The sequence below is a fragment of the Schistocerca serialis genome, chromosome 6, assembly GCF_023864345.2.
Source record: "Schistocerca serialis cubense isolate TAMUIC-IGC-003099 chromosome 6, iqSchSeri2.2, whole genome shotgun sequence".
In the NCBI taxonomy this organism is placed as follows: Eukaryota; Metazoa; Arthropoda; class Insecta; order Orthoptera; family Acrididae; genus Schistocerca; species Schistocerca serialis.
The window spans coordinates 409,054,142-409,078,757 of NC_064643.1; the positions used below are offsets into that span (position 1 = coordinate 409,054,142).

A 24,616-nucleotide genomic window follows, 5' to 3' on the forward strand; every position below is an offset into this window, starting at 1 on the left:
GGGCATCATCACTTATACACAATGATAATTTGTAAATTTGCATCTAATTTATTATTAACAGAAATTAAATAAATTAACCCTTTCGTGGTTGATGGGTCATATATGTCCCACTAACTTTGAGCGCCAGTTCGAGTGTCGGGATATATGTTACCCAACTCTGCACAGTGCTGCCATCTAGGGACAACTGTACTGAACCTGAGAAAAAATCGGGACTGCACTGCAAAGGCAGGAGTGCTAGTTCTGCAAGCTTCGCAGAAGAGCTTCTGTAAAGTTTGGATGGTAGGAGATGGGCTACTGGCAAAAGTAACGCTGTGGGGATGGGGCGTGAGTCGTGCTTGGGTAGCTCAGTTGGTAAAGGACTTGCCCGCGAAAGGCAAAGGTCCTGAGTTCGAGTCTCGGTCCAGCACACAGTTTTAATCTGCCAGGAAGTTTCATATCAGCGCACACTCCGCTGCAGAGTGAAAATCTCATTCTGAGAACAAAAGTTGTTTGCACTGCTTGTGTTGTATCACTTTGTGCCACACCATGTTTTTCCAAGTTTCATGGAATGTAAAGTTTTGTAAGTATTTCTCATGTATCACGAAAACTGAAATGTAATGAATATTTTTTACACTGGCTCTACATGAATGTATAATTTGTAGTTATTTTATTCTCCACAAAATGCAGTTTATCGCTAAAAAAAATAAAATTACGAAATCAGTCAGTCAGCAGAAAAGGTATCTCACGTTGGTTCTTGGGACGTATGTGTCCCACTTCCTGTTGTGAAAAAATGGAGAACTTAAAAAAAATTTTGGTGGTGAAAATATAATAATGGGACTGAAAAGAAAACGTATTCACCATAATATTTTAAAAATCTGTAAAAAATAAATTTTATCCATGAAAGGGTTAAAATTACTTATTTTCATTTATTTACCCTGAAGTTACAGCGAGTCTTCCTTCAAGTGGAACAAATAATTTCGTGTTCGTATTTCTTGTGAGTTAATGAAGGTACAAAGCGAAGTAGTTCATCGAAACTTTCAACGTTCATTCTAAAATATTGAAAAAAATATCTTTCGACTTTGTTGAAGTTGTAAAACTTTTCACTCATGATTTTGTCACTCCAAAGGGCGTGAACTCAGTATTCTTTCTTAAGACATTTTCTTTTACGTTCCCTCAGTTCCCAAATATCGACCCTCTTTCCACAAGCCTGGACGACAAATGACCCTCGTCGTTGTTTATGTGACAAAAAAGTATCGATTATCGCAGTAAATGTAGATACTAGATTACGACCATGGAGGTAGAATAAGGGGAGATGGCGCTACAGACTTACGCTGTACGTTGTTTTGAAGCCAGTGGGTGGGGCCTGCCGCCATCTTGGATCCCCCAAAACATTAGCAGACGAGTGTTTATAATTCTTTCGTGTTCGTTATTTCTGTCGTGTGCACGCGATATTTATTTTATATAGTAAATGTTACACTGTTTTAGTGAACAACACAGCATAAGGAATGCAAGTTCAATCGTTTTTCTGGTCTTAAATGCATATTCGATACAGTAATACGACACCAAAATATGAAGCTTCTGGTCTCAGTACTGTAATTCCTTTTTGTTTATATACAACGAATAACCGAGAAGAGAAGTATGTGCTGTGAAAAGCGTGCTTTCGTAATCCATTTCTGTTCACTTTCATTGTGTGTGCCGATAATTGATAAAGCCAGAACTCCAAAACAATGATTGATAGTTTACAGGCACCGATTTGTATTCGTTGCATTTTCAAATGTTCAGGTTTGCAAGAAACTTGCCTTATTTCCTTTGGTGTCCCATAGATGTATGCAGGGACGATATAAACAAGCCAGCTGTCATGTCAACAAAGTGAAAGGTTTGTTAAATTACGAAGGAAAAGAACGGAATTTAAGATTGTCAGGCCCATCGTAGTTTACACATCTACTTTGTTTTTAAATTGTACCTACCAAGTGACATTCAGTGTGGCAAATAACAGCAATTTACAGGTTAACACGACAACACAGTGATTAATATAATGATCTATGTAGCCTGGACATTGATAGGGAACTTTGCTTTAACAAATATGTAAACCTTAAGTACTCATAATTTAACCACTGTAACATGTGTTCCACAGATTTTACTGAAGATTTAATTAACTACATGAAGTTACACTACTTTTATATTAAATTATCGCATTTTAAAACATTAGTCTACATTTCCAGGATATTTATTGCCAGGACTTTTCAGTTACTTGGGAATAACCAAACAATGAAAACCAAGTGTATTGCTCACCTCCAGAGAGTTCTTCGCATTGGACTGATAGGAAATCTAAAGTCAAATCACAGAAATAAAACCATACTGTATTACTTCACAGTGCATCAGAATTTCAAGTATATATAAGAAAATAGCGATTAAATAAGTCCACTTAGGGATGAAATGTGATTTGTTTAAACTTTAGACTACAATCAGAACGATTAGTACACCAGTAAGCGACGCAAGCCGGCATTTTTTATCAAAACACTTCACGACTACACGAAATCAAACTACCAGAAGCGAATGTTTTGGGGTAGCTAACATGGCGGATCTTGACTTGGGTTGGCTTCAAGTTTGTGACGTCATGACAACTCCTCTTATTTTTACCTCCATGATTACGACTTCACGAGCTACTAGTGATGGGCTAAACTGCGGTTTTCCGATATCAGTGATTTCTGTGAATGCTACTTTTCAGTATCTGTTATTCTTAACTGTGATTTGTCGCAGTTAAGTAACCTAAGTCGCGTATCCCTCCGCCACTGCTACTTCCGCGACTTCTGCTACTTCTGCGATTTCTGCTACTTCTGCCATTTCTGTGACTTCTGCTACTTCTGCGATTTCTGTGACTCCTGCGATTTCTGCGACGTACCACCGTTTGAAAAAGTTACATCTGTCCACACAGAAAATTGCATCTCAACAAACCTGTCATTGGTAAGTATGTTTTACGTTTATTCTTCCGTTGGCTTTAATTTTGTATTAAAGAAACAACTGTGAAAATATTAATAGTGTAATTAATATGTAAGTAGCCGCACAGTACCGTAATAGTTCGTGTTTAGAAAATGAATTCTAACATATTGTTATGTTCATAGGTACCTGAACTACATTTCAGTCACTCAGTAAAGTGATAATTCAAAATATCATTGTCAACAGATCTGAAGAAATTGCCAGTCTTTGGACCGTTTTCGTCAGACGAGAGGTTAGTTTCTAAGCGTTTTGATGGACTTAATTACTTCAGTGAGATCGTTCTTGCAAATGTGATATAGCAAATATTAGCAATCTACTCTGTCAATTATATTGCTAGTAATTAGTGACAGCAAAAATTGTTTAATAATCCTTGTGTTTTTGCAGACGCAGTTCTGACTGGTTACTGGTTGCTGTACATATCTATCCACATCAAGGCTGTTGAGAGAGACTCGTGAAGATTCAAGACAGCTCTCAGAGGATTTGCAGTTTAAAAGTGAAATAATTAGAAATAAGTGTGTGACTGATTAAAGTGTTTTATTGAAGTTGTTGTGCGATTTTAAAGGAATAATAAATGTTAAATACATTGAGTGAATAATAAAAATCTCATTTTCCTCATGTTAAGCCGTCCTATACCCGTAATTTTCCGCCACTTATTTATTGGTAAACACTTGTTGGATACCGACGTGCCGCTCCCCCCCCCCCCCTTTCTCCACAATCTTGGTGTGACACTGACCTGTAACATATCCCGAAGTCTACAATATGCATTTTGAGGCTGTTGATATGAAAGTGGGAAGTACAGATCTTCCAGTTAAATCAGGAATAGCTTAAGTGCATTACTTAAAAGTGACACAGGAAAAGCTTACTTATGTAGGTGGTAGTAGTGTTGGCAAAAAGTTCTTGTGTGTGAAGTTGCCATGTAGAACACCAGGTGTAAAACTTTTCTCCCGAGTCTTGAACTGTGTCGGAACAAAAGTGAGACATTCATATGACTGTTTTCATTTCTCTACACTTATACAGATGTCTGAGTTCTGCTGCGTTAACATTGCAAAGTCCTGTAGGCATGTGGAGTATTAACCAAAACTGTCATATTGGAAGCAGAATCAAACACATTTGTTACGTTACTTGATATTTTCAGGAGAAAAAGGCAATGTTGCTTCTTATTAATATAATACATTCAGAGTCACAGCAGTATTTGACCAACCATAACTGATGCTGAATGTGCATGTCGTCATATAATATGAAGGGCTTGTTTCAATAGTGGTACAAGTCCATTACCTACACTTTTCTGTCTATAATGCTTCTGAAATTAGTGATCCAAACAAACATAAATAAAGGTTCATCTCTAGCAAGAAGCCATATGCTTGAATATTTCTGGTATCTCAACTGCAGATTTTTCAGCACTCATTTAACTTTACGACTCTATATCTCAAAATTAACAAAAATGGACTTGTACCACTATTGAAATAAGCCCTTCATATGCACACACAGCACATCGATCTCGTGAGGCACAAGGCTCTCATAACGAAGTACGTACGTCGGTCAACAGATGACACTAGGAAAAGTATGTTAACTGCGCTTTTTAGTTGCTACTTGCGACTCTTAGTTGCGATTTGTCACAGAAATCGCAGTTTGACTCGGTAGCGAATAGCGTAGTATGAACTTTGCTCAACAGATGGCAGTGCTAACTGCGCTTTTTAATTGCTACTTGCGACTCTTAGTTGCGACTTGTCACGGAAATCGCAGTTAGACTCCATAGCGTACCGCAGAGATGGACGTAGTACGAACTTTGGCCAACAGATGCCACTGTTAACCGCGCTTTTTAGTTGCTACTTGCGACTCTTAGTTGCGACTTGTCACTGAAATCGCAGAAAGCAGTGCTAAATTCGACCAATAGATGGCTCACGTCTTTGAATGTGAAATACTACTTGCGACTGCTAACTGTGACTGAAATCGCAGTTAGATTCTGTAAAGGTGCTACTGTGATATCTGTGACTTCTCAGTCACTGCGATTTCTAACAGATACGCGATTTCCTACCCACCACTTCGAGCTACATAGTACTTTGCAATATTGGTGTCCTCACTGTCCTGTGTTTACGAGTGCGTCAGTAGCTCAGTGCGCGACTGAAGAAGCGTTGTGTGCTGTATGCTCGTGTAGCTGTTGCGCATGTGTCAAGTGGTTTGCTAAACTTTTTACTTTTAAGAAATGAATCTCAGCGTTGGAAATATTATATCACTAGACTGGCACAGCTCGGCAGAAGGAGAGACAATGCTTCAACATTTTTACAACCCGCAAACCACGGGCAGGAAAACATTTGGTAATAATTTTCGTTATCGCACCTGTCTAGTGAATGAATCATACACGTATTCTTATTACAATGCTGTTTCCGAAGAGCTCGTCTTTAACTCTTAATTTAGAGTGGTAGCTTGCGAATTGCGTTCTTGCTTGTAAATTATACCAAATCTTATTTTGTAAGTAGCGGTCAGGACTCGTATAACGGAGTGTTTTTTTAATCAAGATAATGGTATGCCCATGAATAAAAGAGGTAAAATGATTCTCAGTAAATTAATTAAAAATGAAATCAGACAAAAGTTTACGCCAAGTGTCGTAAATAATTGCGTTGCCTTGGAATGGCAAAACCCATCCAAACAGGATATGCCACACAAACAGCCACTGTAAGCAAGCCAGGAAACTTGTAAAGCTTGCTAGACAGCCTGTAACCCCGAAACCAGCTGTAGAAACTCGACACTAATATCATACAGAGGAATTTTTACAGCCTTAAGAACAAACCATCCAGTAGAGTGACACCTGCAGCCAGTGTTTACCAATCCAAACTTACATTCAGATTAATTCAACAGAACTTTCAAAGTGTCAGAAATAAGCCCACTGAATTGGATATAACTGCAGGGATTGATAATCCTGATGTTTTTGTTGTAAATGAACATTCATACTCAGATTAACTTAGTGTATGTCAGCCACTCTTCGTGATCTTCTGCTCTGCCTTCAGCAGAAAACTGAAATGTGGTGGTGGTGTAACTAACCTTTGTTACAAATAGTAACTAAACATAACAGATGTATGTACTTCCAGCATGGAGGGTATAATAGAGCAACAAGCAATTGACTATGTGGCAGAAAAGAGAACTTCATTATTACAGGATTTTACGTGCCTTGCTGTGGTAGCCTAGATATTTTCTTTGTTGTTCTTTATGACCTGCTTTTTGACACACTGCAATAAAAATGGCTGTATTAACATAATACAAACTTAAGATATAAACATTGACTTGCTGTCTATTGACGCTGGGTCGAAATAAGTAGTGATAATACTAGATCAATTTAACCTTATCCACTACAGGTGGTCTTGCATTGACAATGTGTATCATTTTGTGTGCAGTGCATCAGTTGTGGGGCTTGCCATGTCTGATCGTGATGCTGTACAGGTACTGATAGAAGCTGAAAATCTCCATCCCAGTAACAAAAACAGACAATACGTGACGAAAAGAACCATTCATGGTGCCAGTCTTAAAGATCTCGACAGTATGCTACAAAGTTTACTATGGTGTGAAAAGAACTGCATTACTTTCAGTGAATTTGCATCAGCTTTATATTATTGCTTCTATGTCTCATGTCAAGAAATGACCTTGCCAGTAAATAATGGCAAAAAATAATCAAAATAATGATTGCTTAAGTCGTGGAGTGTAAACGGCAAGAAAAGAAATCGGACGTTTCCAATGTGCAGTGCTAGAGAATAGCAATAATAATAGTCTAAAGGTGGAATGTAAGAACTATCATGAGTATTACAAAGATCTGCCATTAGAATGAAACAGTAAATATGTACCCACATTGTTAGGGAACTCTACTAACACAAGCTTAACTGTTTGGAGAGTAATAAATAACTTTGTGAACTATAGGAACAAATTGACTTTTGATCTTACCATAAACAACAGAGTATTGTCAAAAGCCAATATTGGGTTGCATGTTTTTAATGAGTACTTTTCTTCTGTTGGAAAATCCATCAGTGAACATTTCAACAATCTCCTATATAGATACAAGGGCATCCTAGTCAAACAAAGGTTATATTTGGCAGCAACTACTAGCAAGGAATTAAAAAACATAGGTAAATAAAAAATCAGCAGGCTATGATGAATTGTTTATCGACACATTAAAAAGGTGCACATGTTATATATCTGAAGCTGTGGCCACAGCAGCAAATTTGGTGTAACTGCATCACTACCTGGGTAGACTAAAGATAGCACAATTACCCCAATTAACAAGAAAGGTGATAAATTTAGAATTGAAAACTACAGCCCCATCTCAGTCTCATCTGCATTTACTAAGGTAGTTTGAAAAGTTATGTTTACTAGAATTGTGAAAAGTGTTTTATTCATCTCATGGCGTACGTTTGCAATACATTTGGTTTGCTTACAGGAGACATGTCGAAAATTTATCATACAGTTACAATGATTTTCACATTAACTGCCATTTTTTTTTTTTAATTTCCTGAGAAATTCTGTTTATTTGTGTAACAGATTTGAACCTGACATAACACATTTATCTACATAATACATTTTTCAAAAATGTAGCAGCTTTTTTTCCCCTTCCAGAAAGCCCCTAATGGGGATCATGGCAGATGACATGGAAAAAAAGGAATAATTGGAAACAAATTTTATTTGTGATAATATTTTACAGTTCTGTTTATTTGTAATTATTTGAACATAAATAAAAGTAACATTTCATATGAACTCATTTTTTACATTTGTGTAAGTAAAAAACTTATTGATGCCACTGATCCATACACCCCTGCGGGCCTGGGGGCTAGAATAGGCCTGAGGTATTTCTGCCTGTCGTAAGAGGCAACTAAAAGCTAAAAGGAGTCTCACACACGTTTTGTCCTTTACGTGATGGTCCCATGTAGGGTTTGACCTCCATTTTTCAAAATTTTCCTGAAGAGCGAGCCAGTTGGAGAAGGGCGCCTTACATGGTGCATCATGTTCATCGTGCATTGAGATCTTTAGCCAAACTATGCAGTGTCATTTTCTGTGCTGACGATGACCATGGAATTCTTTGCACCTCATATCCAGCCCGGTAGCCAGTCCTTTGTGGTAGGGCCGCCATGTACCCTGTTGGTTGTAGCCCCCTGACTACACAGGGATCACTCTGTGGATGCCTGCACTATTAACTCCCCATGTATGCCAAGGAGTAGGTGCCTGTCAGCCTGGGGCACCGGAACTCCTGGCAATGGCCATCATGCTAGGTGGCCTTTGCTGTGGCTGGGTGGCACCTGTTGGGAGGTCCCCTGGTTGAAGGGGGTGGCATCAGGGCGGATGACACGCTATGAAGCATAGTACATCATCTCTTGCTGGTGGTCTGCTGCCAGCAGTCTCTAAGTGGGCAAAGTCTAACTTCAGTGCTAAGAAATATGACCCCAAATTGTTTCCCTCCCTGGTCACATAATGGGAGGAAAGCCAGGCTAAGGATGGCAGTGAAGCTTATTTGCCCCAGTACCTCATAGGTACGAGAGTCGGGGAATCTTTCATGTCCATGAGGCCTTAGTTTTTTGTGGAGCATTTGGAGAACAAGTTTGGAGAAGTGGAGGGCTTGTCCAAAATGTGCTCTGGGTCAGTTTTGATGAAAACAGCATCCTCTGCCCAGTCATGGGCATTGCTCGCTTGTGACAAGTGGGGGGATGTTTCTGTTACCATCACACCCCATAAGAGCCTAAATATGGTCCAGGGTATTATATTGCACAGGGACCTCCTTTTACAGCTTGATGACGAGCTGCGCGCCAATTTAGAGCAGCGAGGTGTTCATTTCGTCCGGCGTATCCAACGGATAATGAGGTTGCCACTGGTGCCTTCATCTTGGCCTTCGAGGATGACACATTGCCCAAGAAGGTCAAAGTGATGGTCTACGGCTGTGACATCAAGCCATATATACCTCCCCCAATGCAGTGCTTTAAGTGCTGGATCTTCAGCCATATGTCTGCCTGCTGTACTTCCAGCATCACATGTCGAGATTGTGGACGTCCATCACATCCCAGTACTCCATGTGCCCTGCCTCTCATCTGCGTCAACTGCGGAGAGCATCATTCACCTTGCTCGCCAGAGTGTGGGGTTTTACAGAAAGAGAGGAAAGTCATGGCATATAAGACACTGGACCGACTGACCTACGCTGAGGCTAAGGGGAAATTTGAGTGCCTACATTCTGTGGCTATGAGCTCCTCTTTTGGAATCCCAGGCAATGAAATTGCTGACAGGTTGGCCAGACTGACTATGCAGAAACCGCTTATGGAGATCAGATTCTCTGCAACTGACCTACGTTCAGTACTACACCGCAAGGTTTTGTGGCTTTGGGAGACAAAATGGCATAACATCAGCATGCACAACAAACTGCGTGCCATTAAGGAGATGACGAATGTGTGGCAGTCCTCCATGCGGGCCTCTTGCAGGGACACTGTTGTTCTCTGCCAGCTCCACATTGGCCATGCTTGGGTGACACACGGCTACCTCCTGTGTCATGATGACCCACCTCAGTGTTGGTGCGGCGCCCGGCTGACAGTGGCCCACATCGTGGTGAGCTCTCCTCCTTTGGCTGTCCTGCAACGGACTCTTCAGTTACCGGACGCGTTGCCATTAATTGTAGTTGACAATGCCCCATTGGCTAATTTAGTTTTACGTTTATATGTGATGGAGGGTTTTATTGTTCTATATAAGTTTTAGCGCATGTCCTTTGTCCCTTTGTGTTCTCCACTCTAATGCTTTTAGGGTGGATGTTTTGATGTGCTGCAGAGTGGCTGGCTTTTCCTTTTTATTCTCGTTTTCAGCCAGCCACGGTCATCTGTTCTCTTGTTTTTATCCCATTTACCTGTTTCTTGCTTCTCTCCGTGGTTTTCTTTTCATGGTTTGTCCATAGTAGTATTGGTTGTCCTTTTGTTGTTCTTCTGGTTCTTCCTTTCTCCTGTTAATGTGCTGTACGTCTCCCTCCCCCCCCCCCCCCCCCCCCTTGTGCAATTATTTCACTGGCACTCTAAAAAGGATATATTGCTGTTAGCATGACAGTATAATACACAGGCATTCACTACTGCAGTATCAATTATGTTTGTGAATATGGGAAAATACCATTTCCTTCCACATATTTTATTCTATATTTATTTATATACCAGTCAAGTTTATCCATTCCACACATGAATTTATTGTAGAGATGTGTGCAGAGAGGCTGGGGTATTTTGATATCTTTTTTCTCCAATCTGGACCATCTATTTACTTTCTTCTGTGGATATATTCCTTGATGGTTTGACAAGACTCGGACACATTTATTATCTTTCCAGACAGCACAGAATATTTTGTTTTTGACATCAAATCTGTAATCCATAGCTCCACAAGGTTCCTCTCTGAATTTATTATCTGACTTGAGAGGGCATTTATTTATCCGGTTTGATCGAACTGTTCCTATTGCTGCTACATTTTGGTCTGTTAAGGTTTTCATTGTTTCTGAAGAAGAGAAATTTGTTAACATCAAGTACTGATTTAAGTGTTAGGAAGTCGTTTCTGAAAGTATTTGTATGGAGTGTAGCCATGTATGGAAGTGAAACATGGACGATAAATAGTTTACACAAGAAGAGAATAGAAGCTTTCAAAATGTGGTGCTACAGAAGAATGCAGAAGATTAGATGGGTAGATCACATAACTAATGAGGAGGTATTAAATAGAATTGGGGAGGAGTTTGTGGCACAACTTGACTAGAAGAAGGGATCAGTTGGTAGGACATGTTATGAGGCATCAAGGGATCACCAATTTAGTACTGGAGGGCAGCATGGAGGGTAAAAATCATAGAGGGAGACCAAGAGATGAGTACATTAAGCAGATTCAGAAGGATGTAGGCTGCAGTAGGTACTGGGAGATGAAGAAGCTTGCACAGGATAGAGTAGCATGGAGAGCTGCATCAAACCAGTCTCGGGACTGAAGACCACAACAACAATAACAACAACAACAACAACGTTTTCATTAGATCAGAACTAGTGAAAAATTATCTAAAAAGAAAATGTGGTTAGAGTGATTGTTCACCATAGATATTTTGCTTACTATAACTGATGCACCCAAACCTTGCACCTCATTGGCATCATTCCTTTTCCCAGTGTACAAATCTGTATGAAAGTAGTATCCTGTTTCTGCACCTGTTTGAACCCAAACCGTATGGGTTTACTGTGAACAAATTTTTTGAAATGATGATGCCTGTAATATCTGACCATCTGCTGATCAATGATTATATTTTTTGAAAAAACACCAAATTTCATATAATTTTTATCCATTTTGTCAATGAGGGGGCGTATCTTGAAATCTGCAATTGCCAAATTATTATCTGTCAGTTTAGAATTGTCACTGAAGTGCAAATTTTTCTTTATTTCTAAATGCCTGCTTCTGGAGAAACGTTTTCTGAAACTTCTGATGTTGAGTCTTCATCTTCGCACCAATACATTTGCTCCTGAGGCAAAGAATGGTAACCTGTAAGACATAAAAAGTCTACAAATTTTCAAAGACAGTCTACTGAAAAAGTAAAAGTTTGATTGCTGATTTTCCTTTGAGAGAAGTTACGTGTTCCATAGCTCCGTTTATATTGTTGTTATGCCCAAATGTATTTTTGTAATCAGGCTGAACTTTTTACCAATCGGAAACTATTTTAACCATTTCAAAGTCGCACTTCTTTGACCGTGTGGGCCATGAAGTACTAGGGTCTTATTTGGCCAGAGGTTCTGTATAGGTATTGGCAACTGCAATTACACTTGACTGAATTTACAGCCTACGAGGAACATCGTTAGGATAAGTGTCTTCCAAAATGTCGTCATCAAATTCTTCAGCATTGGAAACACGATCCACATTGTCAGGGGGAAGTCCTACTACAATATCGTATCACACCATCATAATTATCTTCGGTGAGAAAGTTAGGATCATTTATCATATCTTCTACTTCAGCTAGTGTGAGGAACTTTCTGTTTTCCGTATGTAAAAAAAATAAGATACAACGATTGTGATTGTATGAAAGTACTTCGTATTGGCCACGATCCCCAAATGGGTATCGCTTTAAAACATGTAATAAAACAATATTTACTAATAACAAATGAACAAAGAAACATTTGTGAGCTACTGTAACCTACAAATTTACAATATGATCACATCATTTGATGGAACAATAAAAATAATACAAAAATAACACAATTGAAAATCTATTATATTCATATTACATGACTTACCATCCGATTTATGGTTTAGTCAACTTTACAAGAGGAAACCAAATGCGATATTTTGATTCTGCTCTGTCACTCACTTCAGTTAGACTGTTGTCAAATATTATAAGCTAATCAACATTAAAACAAAGACACTGCTGCCAACTGATGGGACAAAAACTATGGGAATCATGGCGGTTAATGGGTTAATAAGTAATAGCACTACAATATGTAATAACACTATAAGGATACTTCTTGGAATGTGTAACACATTGTATCCAGCTCAAATTTCCAGTTTGTCCTGCATGACTAGACTAAAGAGTAATGACGTTCTTGAGTCAACACAATCCAATATTTTAAAATCAGAATATAACTGCAATAGAGAACAAGGAGTGTGTTACTGGAGTGTTTTGTGACGTACAAAAACCATTTGATTGTGTTAATATCACAGTTTTACTTGATAAGTAGTAGAATCTGGGTATTAGAAGATTTGGCCGTGAGTTAATAAAAACATATATGAGCAACAGAAAATAAGTTGTTTTGCTTAAAACAAACAGTGGATCTTTTAAATCCAAAAGTACTGATACCATATATAGTGCGCCTAAAGGTCCCATCTTGGGACCGCTTCTTTTCATGATTTACGTTAATGATACATGGTGCTGTTTTGCTAACTCTAAAAGAATATTGTATGCAGACTGTATATCAATTGTATGCAAACATAAAGCTATTGACAGTCTGGAGGTGCTGCGCAACAGTGTAACCAATCAAATAGCCAAGTATTTCAATGAAAGCCATCTAAATGTAAGTACTTCGGAAACTCAAATAATGAATTTTAACATAGAGACAAATAGAATTTTATATGAATTTGAAATTATCCATGAGAAATGACATTGTGAAAAATGGACAAAATCCTTAGCAATCACATTTAGGACAATCTCAATTGGGACATGCATATAGATTCTTTAACCTGTAAACTGTCTGGAAACATTTTTGCCATAAATGTGGTTAGCAAATATTGAGCAAAAGCTAGGCATTGCCCTACCAAAGTGTCTCTCAGCCTTCCCTGCTAACAAATTAAAAGACCAGCTAAAAAGAATTTTAATGAAAATGAATTTTATTTCGTAGATGATTTCTTCATGAAAAGTGCTTTGTATATGTGTCAAACAAATAGTTTTACTTAATGCACAAGTGATGTAATAACAATACAAATATTTGTAACTCTGTTATTTCCATATTAACAAATGTAAAATTTATTATTACACACAGATCTTTAGTCTGTAATTTGTAAACTTGTGTACACAGAAGAATAATTTGTACAATGTCCTGAAACTATTATTTCTAGGGATTGTACTTGATTGTACTATGTTGAATAAACATTGTTTGTTAGAACTGAGAGCAGTTGTAAGACCACCCTCATATCTATTCACTACTATTCTATTGTCAATATATTGTGATTCCTTAGCTCAATAAAATGCATTACTAATGTATCCTATAATGTGTAGTGAGGAAAATAATTTACTTAGTATTATTCCAACAGACCATTACACCACTTCAGTTCACCAACCATCAAATCTTATTGTGCCGTGTCCAGTTACATAATACACCTTTTGTACACCCCATGCATGTTTTGTACAAGAATGATTAGAGGACCAATAAATAAAAAGAAGAAAAACTGACCTTTTGTGACTTCCGTGCAGTAGAATGGAAGAGCTTGAGATAGTGCTGCAACTAAACTTCATTCAGCAATATGAGTAAATTTGTCATCCTCTGCAAAGATAAGCACAAATAGCCACAGGTTTGTTCGACCTCTGGATGACTGTCACAGAGATGCTGAGAAACCCAAACTGAGAGATACCTGAAGACAACTACTGTCCCATGACACCCACTTACACAGTTTAAAGGACCTGTTTTAAGTAAGGACTGAGAAGATTGACTAATTAAATTGCTTACAGAGGCATTAAGACAATCATTCTTCCCATGCTTCACATGTGAATAGACTAGGAAGAAGCCCTAAAAATGGTACAGTTGACTGCACCATCTACCATGAACTTCATGGTGCTTAGCAGAATGTAGGTGTAGATCTACTAGTCAGTTTTCTTGACAGTACAAAAACATTCATGTCAGCAACACACAGTTCCTATATACTCTACATAAAACCATCGACAATGTTTGAACTGCACTACTGGTCCAATGTATTACTCACAAAAATTGAGGCCTCACAAATGGTGGAATAAAAGGATGGCACCCTGTCAGCTTTTGTGATGATAATGACTGTTGGTTTGCAGAGTATGAATGTAGATTTGTCTTGGTCATTGGGGTATTGCTATAGGCCTGTAACATTTTATTGAAAAGTTATTATAATCTTGTGAAGGTTTAATTAATGATAGTTTTATACTGGTAACCCTCAGGCATGATGATAGGTGCTATTGTGGAAACTGTACCTTTCTTCCCCTATGATGCAGCTTTTAGCAGTCTTCAGATGCTGGTATGACTAGAAAGAATTTCTATGACTAATCAATTTTTGATAGTAACTTGCTACAAGTGCAATGTGGAAGAAATTGGCATCTAGACACATGGTAAAGAAAAATAAGCACCCAGCTGTGCAAGGCAGTAAATTCACCTACCTACAGGTACAGATACAGATAAGTGAAATGGGGCAAGTTGTTTGTGTCTGATTTGGCTGTCTTGGCTTTGGCTACCCATTGGTACATTCGTAACAAATTCCTTCTGTAGGTAGCAGTGTGTTAGCATATGAGTGCTGGTTCACATATTTTATGGAGCTGATAGCCTTATCTGTCTTGTTAAATTTGTTACCTGTATGTTTTCCAAGTGGCTTTATTAATGGTGAAGTCACAGTAGGCCAAGACAACTGAGAAAATCTCCGATTTCTTTGTACTCTCTGCCACGTCCTGTATCTAGATGGAAGACCACAATAATGGTTTTCTCACTGACCTGATCTTGTTGTTCACTTCACCTATCTTTAATTGTGAAACACATCTGACCAATGGAAGATTTCTAACACCAACAAAGAATCTTGTATATTCCTTGTTTCCTTATGCCAAGATCATATTTTATTTGAGCCAGCAATTATTATACTCATTCCAAGAAACAACAGACATTTGATTCATTGCTTCTTGAGGAGGCTGACAATTCTGGAAAAAGACTGCCACAGTAACTACAAGAACACCATTGTTAGCTTTATCAGCTCATTTGGCAGTTCACTTTGTTTAATCTGTGTTAGTTGAAATCCAAAACAGACTTGCTTCAAAGCATTCTGAACAAATACAAAGTTGAGGTGGCTAAATTCTTCTGACAAGCTCTGATTCTCAAATAGTTCACACACTATGAACAAGTGTCCATAATACTGCGACTCATTCAGATTGGTAGTCATAGCTTGTAGCCCTTAATTATGGGGGTATATTTGTTGGTGTGTAACACATTCCATGATCCAGCAACAGAAGCAGATTGTTAAACAAAAGAGCTGTCTGTCAGACAGAATAGCTAAGTTCACTCATATGCCAGAAGGCAGACAAGCTTTTAGGATGATTTCCATCTGATTTGTACTGTGCTCTTGGGTTAACACAAAAACTACAGAATATTATAACGTAAAATAATGTTGGCTGGACTAATGTGCATGCTACTGTTTTCAGAATTCCAATTACCCATGATGTGAATGGAAACCTTAGAGGAAACCCCAGTTCCTCAATCATACTATAATCATTGGTGGAGACTTTAATCAACAAACAATTAATTGGGAAAATTACAGTTTTGTTAGTGTTTGGTGTAAGACATCCCGTGAAACTTCACTAAATGCCTTCTCTGAAAACTATGTAGAACAGATAGTTAGATACACCACTCATGATGGAAATATATTATATCTAATGACAACAAATAGACGTGATCACTTTGAGGACCTCCACATTGAAACTGGTATCATTGACCATTATGCGGTTGTGGCAGCAATGATTACCAAAATACAAAGGACAATTAAAACAAACCAGAAAATATATATATATATATATATAAAAATGGAAGGAAACATTCCACGTGGGAAAAATTATATATAAAAACAAAGATGAGGTGACTTACCGAACAAAAGCGCTGGCAGGTCGATAGACACACAAACACACACACAAAATTCAAGCTTTCGCAACAAACTGTTGCCTCATCAGGAAAGAGGGAAGGAGAGGGGAAGACGAAAGGAAGTGGGTTTTAAGGGAGAGGGTAAGGAGTCATTCCAATCCCGGGAGCGGAAAGACTTACCTTAGGGGGAAAAAAGGACAGGTATACACTCGCACACACGCACATATCCATCCACACATACAGACACAAGCAGACATATTTAAAGACCTCTTTAAATATGTCTGCTTGTGTCTGTATGTGTGGATGGATATGTGCGAGTGTATACCTGTCCTTTTTTCCCGCTAAGGTAAGTCTTTCCGCTCCCGGGATTGGAATGACTCCTTACCCTCTCCCTTAAAACCCACTTCCTTTCGTCTTCCCCTCTCCTTCCCTCTTTCCTGATGAGGCAACAGTTTGTTGCGAAAGCTTGAATTTTGTGTGTGTGTTTGTTTGTGTGTCTATCGACCTGCCAGCGCTTTTGTTCGGTAAGTCACCTCATCTTTGTTTATATATATATAAAGATGATGTGACTTACCAAATGAAAGTGCTGGCAGGTCGAGAGACACACAAACATACACACAAAATTCAAGCTTTCGCAACAAACTGTTGCCTCATCAGGAAAGAGGGAAGGAGAGGGAAAGACGAAAGGATGTGGGTTTTAAGGGAGAGGGTAAGGAGTCATCCCAATCCCGGGACCGGGAGTGGAAAGACTTACCTTAGGGGGGAAAAAAGGACAGGTACACACACACACACACACACACACACACACACACACACACACACACACACACACACACAACACACACATCCATCCACTCATACACAGACACAAGCAGACGTTTTTAAAGACAACGTTTAAAAACGTCTGTATATGTGTGGATGGATATGTGTGTGTGTGTGTGTGCGCGCGAGTGTATACCCGTCCTTTTTTCCCCCCTAAGGTAAGTCTTTCCGCTCCCGGGATTGGGATGACTCCTTACCCTCTCCCTTAAAACCCACATCCTTTCGTCTTTCCCTCTTTCCTGATGAGGCAACAGTTTGTTGCGAAAGCTTGAATTTTGTGTGTGTGTTTGTGTTTGTTTGTGTGTCTCTCGACCTGCCAGCACTTTCATTTGGTAAGTCACATCATCTTTGTTCTTTGTTTTTAGATATATTTTTCCTACGTGGAATGTTTCCCTTTATTTTATATATATATATATATATATATATATATATATATATATATATTTCTTTCAGTAAACTAGATAATAAATCAGTAGTGTCACATCTTGGTGAGGAACTTGAAACTTTCAGCACAAGGCAGGAGCATGTAGAGAAACTCAGGCTCAAGTTTAAAAGAATAGTTAACCACACATTGGATAAATATGTACCTAGTAAAATGCTTCATGATGGGAGGGAATCTCCATGATTTACAGTCACTGTAAAGAAACTTCTAAAGAAATATATATTCATTATTTAAAACATGAACGACACAGTTGCAGGCTTTCCCAAAACATCTAATATAACGAATGAAATTAAGAAAGAGAGGTTACTGCATAGCACGTGTAAAACAAAGTGTAGGGCCACAGGTAGAGAGATGCTGAATGAAATGCATTTGGCTGTCAAGAGAGCAATGCATGATGCCTTCAGTGACTACTGTAGCAGAGTATTGTCAAGTGATCTTTCACAGAATCCAAAGAAAATCTGGTTCTATGTAAAGACCATTAGTGGCAAAGTTAGTGTCCCGTCCCTCGTGAATGAGACAGCAGCTGAAACTGAGGTAGCAAAATGAAAGCTGAGATGCTTAACTCCATTTTCAAATGTTGCTTTACAAATGAAACCCTAGGAGAATTATCCCAATGTACTCCCCATACCACTGAAAAGGTGACTGAAGTAAGTATTAGTGTCAGAGGTGTTAAGAACCAGCTGAAATCATTAAAATTGACCAAAGTTCTAGAGCCCGATGGAATCTGTCAGATTCTGCACTGAATTTGTGGCTGAGTTAGCTCCTCTTCTAACTATTATCCATCAAACAAAAAACTGTGCCCAGTTCTTGGAAAAAGGCGCAGGTCACGCCTGTTTACAAGAAAGATACAAGAAGTGGTCCACAAAACTACCGTCCAGTATCCTTGACATCAGTTTGTTGTAGAATCTTAGAGCATATTCTGAGCTTAAGCATAACGAAGTATCTTGAACAGAATGACCTCCTCAGTGCCAACCAGTATTTATTTCGAAAACATTGATCATATGAACTTTTCTCAATGACATACTAAAAGCTTTGGATCAAGGCAGTGAGGTAGTTGCTGTATTTCTTGATGTCTGAAAAGCATTTGACACAGTGCCACTCCTACGCTTATTGTCAAATATTCGGTCACATGAGGAGTCAAGTGAAATTTGTGACTGGATTGGGGACTTTTTGTTGGGGTGGACACATCATGTTATCTTGGATGGAGAGTCATCATCAGAGGTAGAAGTAACTTCTGGTGTGCCTCAGAGAAGTGTGTTGGAATCCTTACTGTTCATGTTGTATATTAATGACCTTGCTGACAATATTAATAGCAAAATCAGGCTTTTTGCAGGTGATGCAGTTGCCTATCTGAAAGAAGGTGCTAAACAGTCAGTCAGATCTTGATAAGATTTCACATTGAAGAAGAGATTGGCAGCTTGCCTTAAATGTTCAGAAATGTAAAGTTTTTCACTTCATAAAATGAAAAAAAACGTAGTATGCTATGACTATAATATCAGTGAGTCACTGTTGGAATCATCCAACTTGTACAAATACTTGAGTGTAATTTTGTAGGGATATGAAATGGAATGATCACACAAGTCCAGTTATGGGTAAAGCAGGTGGTAGACTTCGGTTTAAATCAATCTACAAAGGAGACTGCTTACAAATCAATTGTGTGACCGGTTTTAGAATATTGCCCAAGTCTGTGGGACTAGTACCAGATAGAAATAATGGGGGCATTGAATGTATACAGAGAAGGGCAGCACGAATGGTCGTCCGTGGGAGAGTGTCACAGAGGTACCGAAGGAACTGAACTGGAAAACTCTTGAAGGTAGACATAAACTATCCTGAGAAAGTTTGTTAACAAAGTTTCAAGAGTTGGCTTTGTATGATTTCCCTAAGAATATACTGAAACCCTCTATGTATCACTCACATGGGGATCTTGAAGATAAGATTAGAATAATTACTGCATGCACAGAGGCATTCAAATAATCATTCTTCCCATTCTCCATTCATGAATGGAACAGGGATACCCTAATAACTGGTACAATGGGACGTACCGTCTGCCATGCACCTCATGGTAGTTTGCAGAGTATAGATGTCGATGTAGATATACCCATAACTGCTTTTTAATAATTAGATAATTCTCATGCAGAAATAAATGTTTGGTTACTTTCCCGTTTAACTCATATATGTTTCTGGCTTACAATATTTTCTCATTTTCAGGAATTCTTGAACGTCCAAGCATAGCATCAAATGTTGAGGAGGTGTCATACAAACTATTTGTTACTGGCAAAAGTGGAATTGGGAAAACTGCAACAGTTGCTCGTTTGGCAGGAAGCAGATGTCGCATACCTCATACCGAAACTCATGGCATACAGAAATCAAATATATTCTGGCCTGTTAAAATATGGGACAAAATCATATTGTTTAAACTACAAATTTGGGATGCAGGTGAAAATGCCATTAAGAAGTATGCACATATTTTTCCGGTATGTTGTTTATTGACTTTTTTATTATTGGAACTAAGATTTCAATGAACTGAATATTTAAGATTCATGTGTCAGTTGAAACTGCAGGAGAGTTTATCCCTGCTGAGCAGCAGACTTCTCTCTCTCTCTCTCTCTCTCTCTCTCTCTCTCTCTCTCTCTCTCACTCACTCACTCACTCACTCTCTCACTCTCTCTCTCTCTCTCTCTCTCTCTCTCTCTCTCTCTCTCCCCCCCCCCCCTTCCGCCCTCGAGTTAGATACCTTTATTCCTTCCATTATATGAAAGCAGAACATCACATTTTATTGTGGCCACAGTCTTGCCCACATAGCTAAGAATGAGAAAAATTATGGATTTGGAGAACAAATTGTTGCGACATCCACCTCCCCCTACAACAAAAAAAATTTGTGAGTCAAAAAGTTCTGAGTCCAGTGAAGAATTTATGGAAGTTGTATGTGGGCATTCTGCGGACTTCCAGAATTTCATTTCATGCATGGAAGATCGTGCTTGTATGGAGATAATGGAAAAAACTACGTACTGGATTGAATTTGACATAGGACTGATTGTGATGGATCAATCAGTAGAAATGAATATTAAATGTTCAGATGCTACCATTGCTATATATTGTGGATAAGTAATGTTAAGATCCCATGGTAATGGATATCTGTACCTCATCCAATAATATGAATATAGAAGCTGTAAAGCAGGCTAAGGAACAACCTGTCGAAAAACTGACAGTAAAATACTATCCTGGATAAAGCCCAAGTGTTTTAGAGCACACAGTTCATCGGGTGTTGCTGCAAATAGTGTTCCACAACCATATACATGGTCTAGTTGGCTGTACACTTATGTTAGTTTCATCTGTTTTGGACATACGAATCTCATAACTGAACACACACGAATCTCATAACTGAACACTGGAGGACTGGAAATTATTTACCTTCTCAGATAAACCACAGTTCCTCTAACACTGCTTTGCTGATTGTTTCAGAATATGCCCTCTTCCAGGACTACACATGTTTAATGTACATGCCACAGACTAGACTGTCGAGTACAGACGACATGATATGGAAGCATTCACCCCTACTTTCCTGGGACTTGTAATGGGTTGAGAATGCTCTGTGAAAGCTGTTGGCATTTGACATGTGGGCGAGGCAGAACTGGTTGCTGGACTGAGACCAAGAGCAGCATTGTTATTGCCTCATACTTGATGTCTCCACATGAAATGTGACGTTCCCAGGAGGGTCATTGATTTACACAGAAAGACCAATATATGAGGGGCGTTCAATAAGCAATGCAATGCATTTGTTCCCCCAAAGGGGGTTTGTTTTATTTCCGATTCCAATACACCGTATTACTCCCCACTCTTTTAGTTGCAAAACCCAAGTTTTCATCATAATTTCTGTTCATTGTGATGACCTTATGCCACATTTCTGGGAGGACCTGTATGCCCTAATCGATGTCAGAGCCAACATCATGCTGCATCAATAACCTCCTCAACATCCACTTACTGCTTCGTTGGGCCAAACAGATGGAAGTCCAAACAGGTGGAAGTCCAAACAGATGGAAGTCAGAAGGTGTGAGATCTGGCCTGTTGGGTAGATGAGGAAGTTTTGTGAGGTGCTCGCAGGTGTGCAGATTTGTGTGAAGTCTTGCATTGAGGAGGAGTAGTTCTTTTTCATTTTTGTGGCAATGAAAACAGTGAATTTTCATCAATTTGCTGAGGGTAACACAATACTTCAGAGTTGATCGTTGAACCATGAGGGAAGATGTCAAACAGAATAACCCCTTCAGAATCCCAGAAGAATGTCCCTATGACTTCCAGCTGAGGGTGCAGCTTTCAACTTTTTCCTTGGAGGAGAGGTGGTGTGGTGTCACTCCATGGATTGCTGTTTAATTTCTGGTGTGAACTGATGAATCCATGTTTCATTGCCTATGTTGATGTTCGAAAAAAATTGTCACCATCAGCCTTATAATGTACAAGCAGTTCCGCACAGATGGTCCTTCGTTGCTCTTTATAGTCTTCTATTCAGCATTGTAGAACCCACTGGGTGCACATATTTTGAGTACTCCAACTGGTGGATGAGTGTGTCAGTTTTACCCACAGAGACATCTAGTTGAGCAGCAAGGTGTTTTATTATGAACCATTGATCAGCTCGAATGAGAGTATCTGCATGTTCCAACATTGTAGGTGTCACAGCCGGCCAGTGCTATGGAGATCGGGGTTTGTGCAATGTTGTTGCTATGATGCAATGTCGTTGCTATGATGACAGATGCCTCGCCCAATGATTCATCATGCTTTTGTTCACTGCCAGGTCTCTGTAGACATTCTGGAAATGCCTGTGAATATCTCTGCTTGTGAAGCCCCTCCATTACAGATGTCAGTTTGAAGGGTACGTATAGCACCACCACGTATCGGAACTTCATGAAACTATAAGGGTTGAAGTGGGAATATTCAATGCTGTACCACAGCAAATTCTTTATTCCTTCAACCAAAATTGGGTGAGAAAAAAAGTGTTGCATTACTTATTGCACACCCTCACAGTATATAGAAATAGCAACACATCTCCTAGTCCCCCATGTACCAGATGTAATTTATACCAAATACATTTGACAACTCAGTAAGTTCCCAAAGCGAAGCGTCCCGAGATGGAAATTGACCCATATGCAAATTCATATCTTGAGGCACATTTTATCCATTTTGTAGGCTATGTAAGGTATAAATATTCCCTGAATGCTGCTAGTTGGCGACCACATACAGGAGCTCAGGCGGGAAAGGATAGTAGTGGATAGTTACAAATTTGTCTAATACAAATTCCCAAACTTAGGGCTGGCAGCAGTTCTAATCACTGCTAGGCACGATGGTGGAACATTGTTCATTCCAGAGAGAACAGCTTTTATGTTAGCTATGTGGCTCAAGTAGATGGCAGAAAACATTCCTGTGAATTCTTTGTTAAAAAGTGTTTGTATAGACAAAAAAGTTGTTAGTCACTTCTGGGGCTGGGGTACTGCAGTAGTATGAGACTTGGACACATACAGCTCCTCAAAGGCAGACTGAATCATACACTAATTTTGTATGGAGCATTCAAATGTAGAATATTTATCATTATTGAGCATAATGTTGACACATAAATAGCTCAGGCTATCAGGGAAGCTTCAGTGTCAGAAACAGAAACACTCAAAAAGATCACCTTAGCACAAATCAATGGGAACAAGATTGGCTACAGTTGAAAATTGACAGGTTGCACATCCGAGTAATGCTGTTACCCCTTCCAGTGAAAAAGCAGAGGTGTGAAAATTTTGCTGCTCTTATGGATATGATATATCTTAAATACACATTCAGTCCTTCTATAGCAGGAGCATCCACCGTGTGTGGAAGTTTATATGTGCAGAGTTTTGTACATCAGATGTATATTTTTTGGAACAGAAAGGTGAAACTGTTTCGTCAGTTATTCTCTTATCATGCCTAATATTGTGATAAAGGCAGTACAAGTTTAAAATTTTGCCTTGTGTCTAAATTCTCATATCTTTTCAAGGTGGCTGACTCATTCTTCTTGGTCAGTGGCCAGTTGTTCAGGAGTTTCACTATTTTATCTTAATAATATATTTCACTACTATTTCAGTGCTGCCAGTTTTAAGTATTGTATGCTAATCAGTGAGTATAATAAAGTAACCATAGGAGAGAGGGAATCACATATACCTTCATGGAGTATATGTATTGGCTTGTGTAAGAGTCCCTATGTCTGTGAAGAAGATTCTACAAGATCTTTGGTAATAAACTTAATGCAATATCCGTAATATTTGCTTTCACAGAATTAAATGATTTTTTTGAGCTTAAACAATGGAAAATCCACGATGGAATGTAACAATATTATGAAAAGGATAGTTGCTACCCACCATATAGTGGAGATGCTGAGCCACAGGTGGACACAACAAAAAGACTGCCAGAAAGTGAGCTTATGGCCAACAAGGCCTTTATCAAAAATATACAACACACACACTCATGAATACGTGTGGTGGTGTGCGCACGCGACTCTCTCTCTCTCTCTCTCTCTCTCTCTCTCTCTCTCTCTCGTCTCATTTTGAGCCGAAATCTCATTTTTTGTGCCATCTGCGACTCAGCTTCTCTGCTATATGGTGAGTAGCAACTATCCTTTTCATATTATTGTTGTTTTTTTTTTATTTTAGTTATCTTACCATAGAAGATTACTTCATAGGGCAGTACTGAGTGAAAGTATGCTACCAATCCACCTACAGGTAACACAATAATAGTTTTCTAAATGCAAAGTGGGCAGAACTAAGCTTTTTGGCTAACTGGTGAATTTGCTAATGCTACCTCAGTTTGTTATCCATCTGGATGAATAGGGAGCCTCATCATGTGTGTACCAGTTGATCTCTAGTTCCTGTACCTGTATGTCTGTATGTGAGTCATATTTGTTTTTAAGATTAAAGACAGAGCTGTTTGCTTTGTTCTGGTTGTTAGCTGTTTCGCTATTATCCTGTCTGTCTGATATTAATGCATTTGGGTCCTTTATCGGCATACTAGTTATAACTGCCAAACATCACAGGTATATCATTTATGTAGAAAAAGCTCTCCGTCTTCAGGC

At 38.9% G+C, this 24,616-nt stretch overlaps 1 protein-coding gene and 1 long non-coding RNA gene across 2 annotated transcripts in view; both read left to right on the forward strand.

Annotated features, from left to right (window-relative positions):
- The first annotated feature begins 2,882 nt into the window (after positions 1 to 2,882).
- On the forward strand, positions 2,883 to 3,532 carry LOC126483887 (uncharacterized). Its single transcript, XR_007587784.1, has 3 exons — positions 2,883 to 2,943; positions 3,102 to 3,208; positions 3,361 to 3,532. It is a non-coding gene; the product is annotated as an uncharacterized LOC126483887 (long non-coding RNA).
- Positions 3,533 to 4,957: 1,425 nt separating this feature from the next.
- Positions 4,958 to 24,616, forward strand: part of LOC126484225 (ciliogenesis and planar polarity effector 2-like) — a 28,190-nt gene continuing 8,531 nt past the window's right edge. Inside the window, exons 1-2 of the mRNA XM_050107640.1 lie at positions 4,958 to 5,291; positions 19,747 to 20,012. Of these exons, the coding sequence (XP_049963597.1) occupies positions 5,180 to 5,291; positions 19,747 to 20,012 (378 nt within the window). The 5' untranslated portion in view covers positions 4,958 to 5,179. The remainder of the gene's footprint in view (positions 5,292 to 19,746; positions 20,013 to 24,616) is intronic.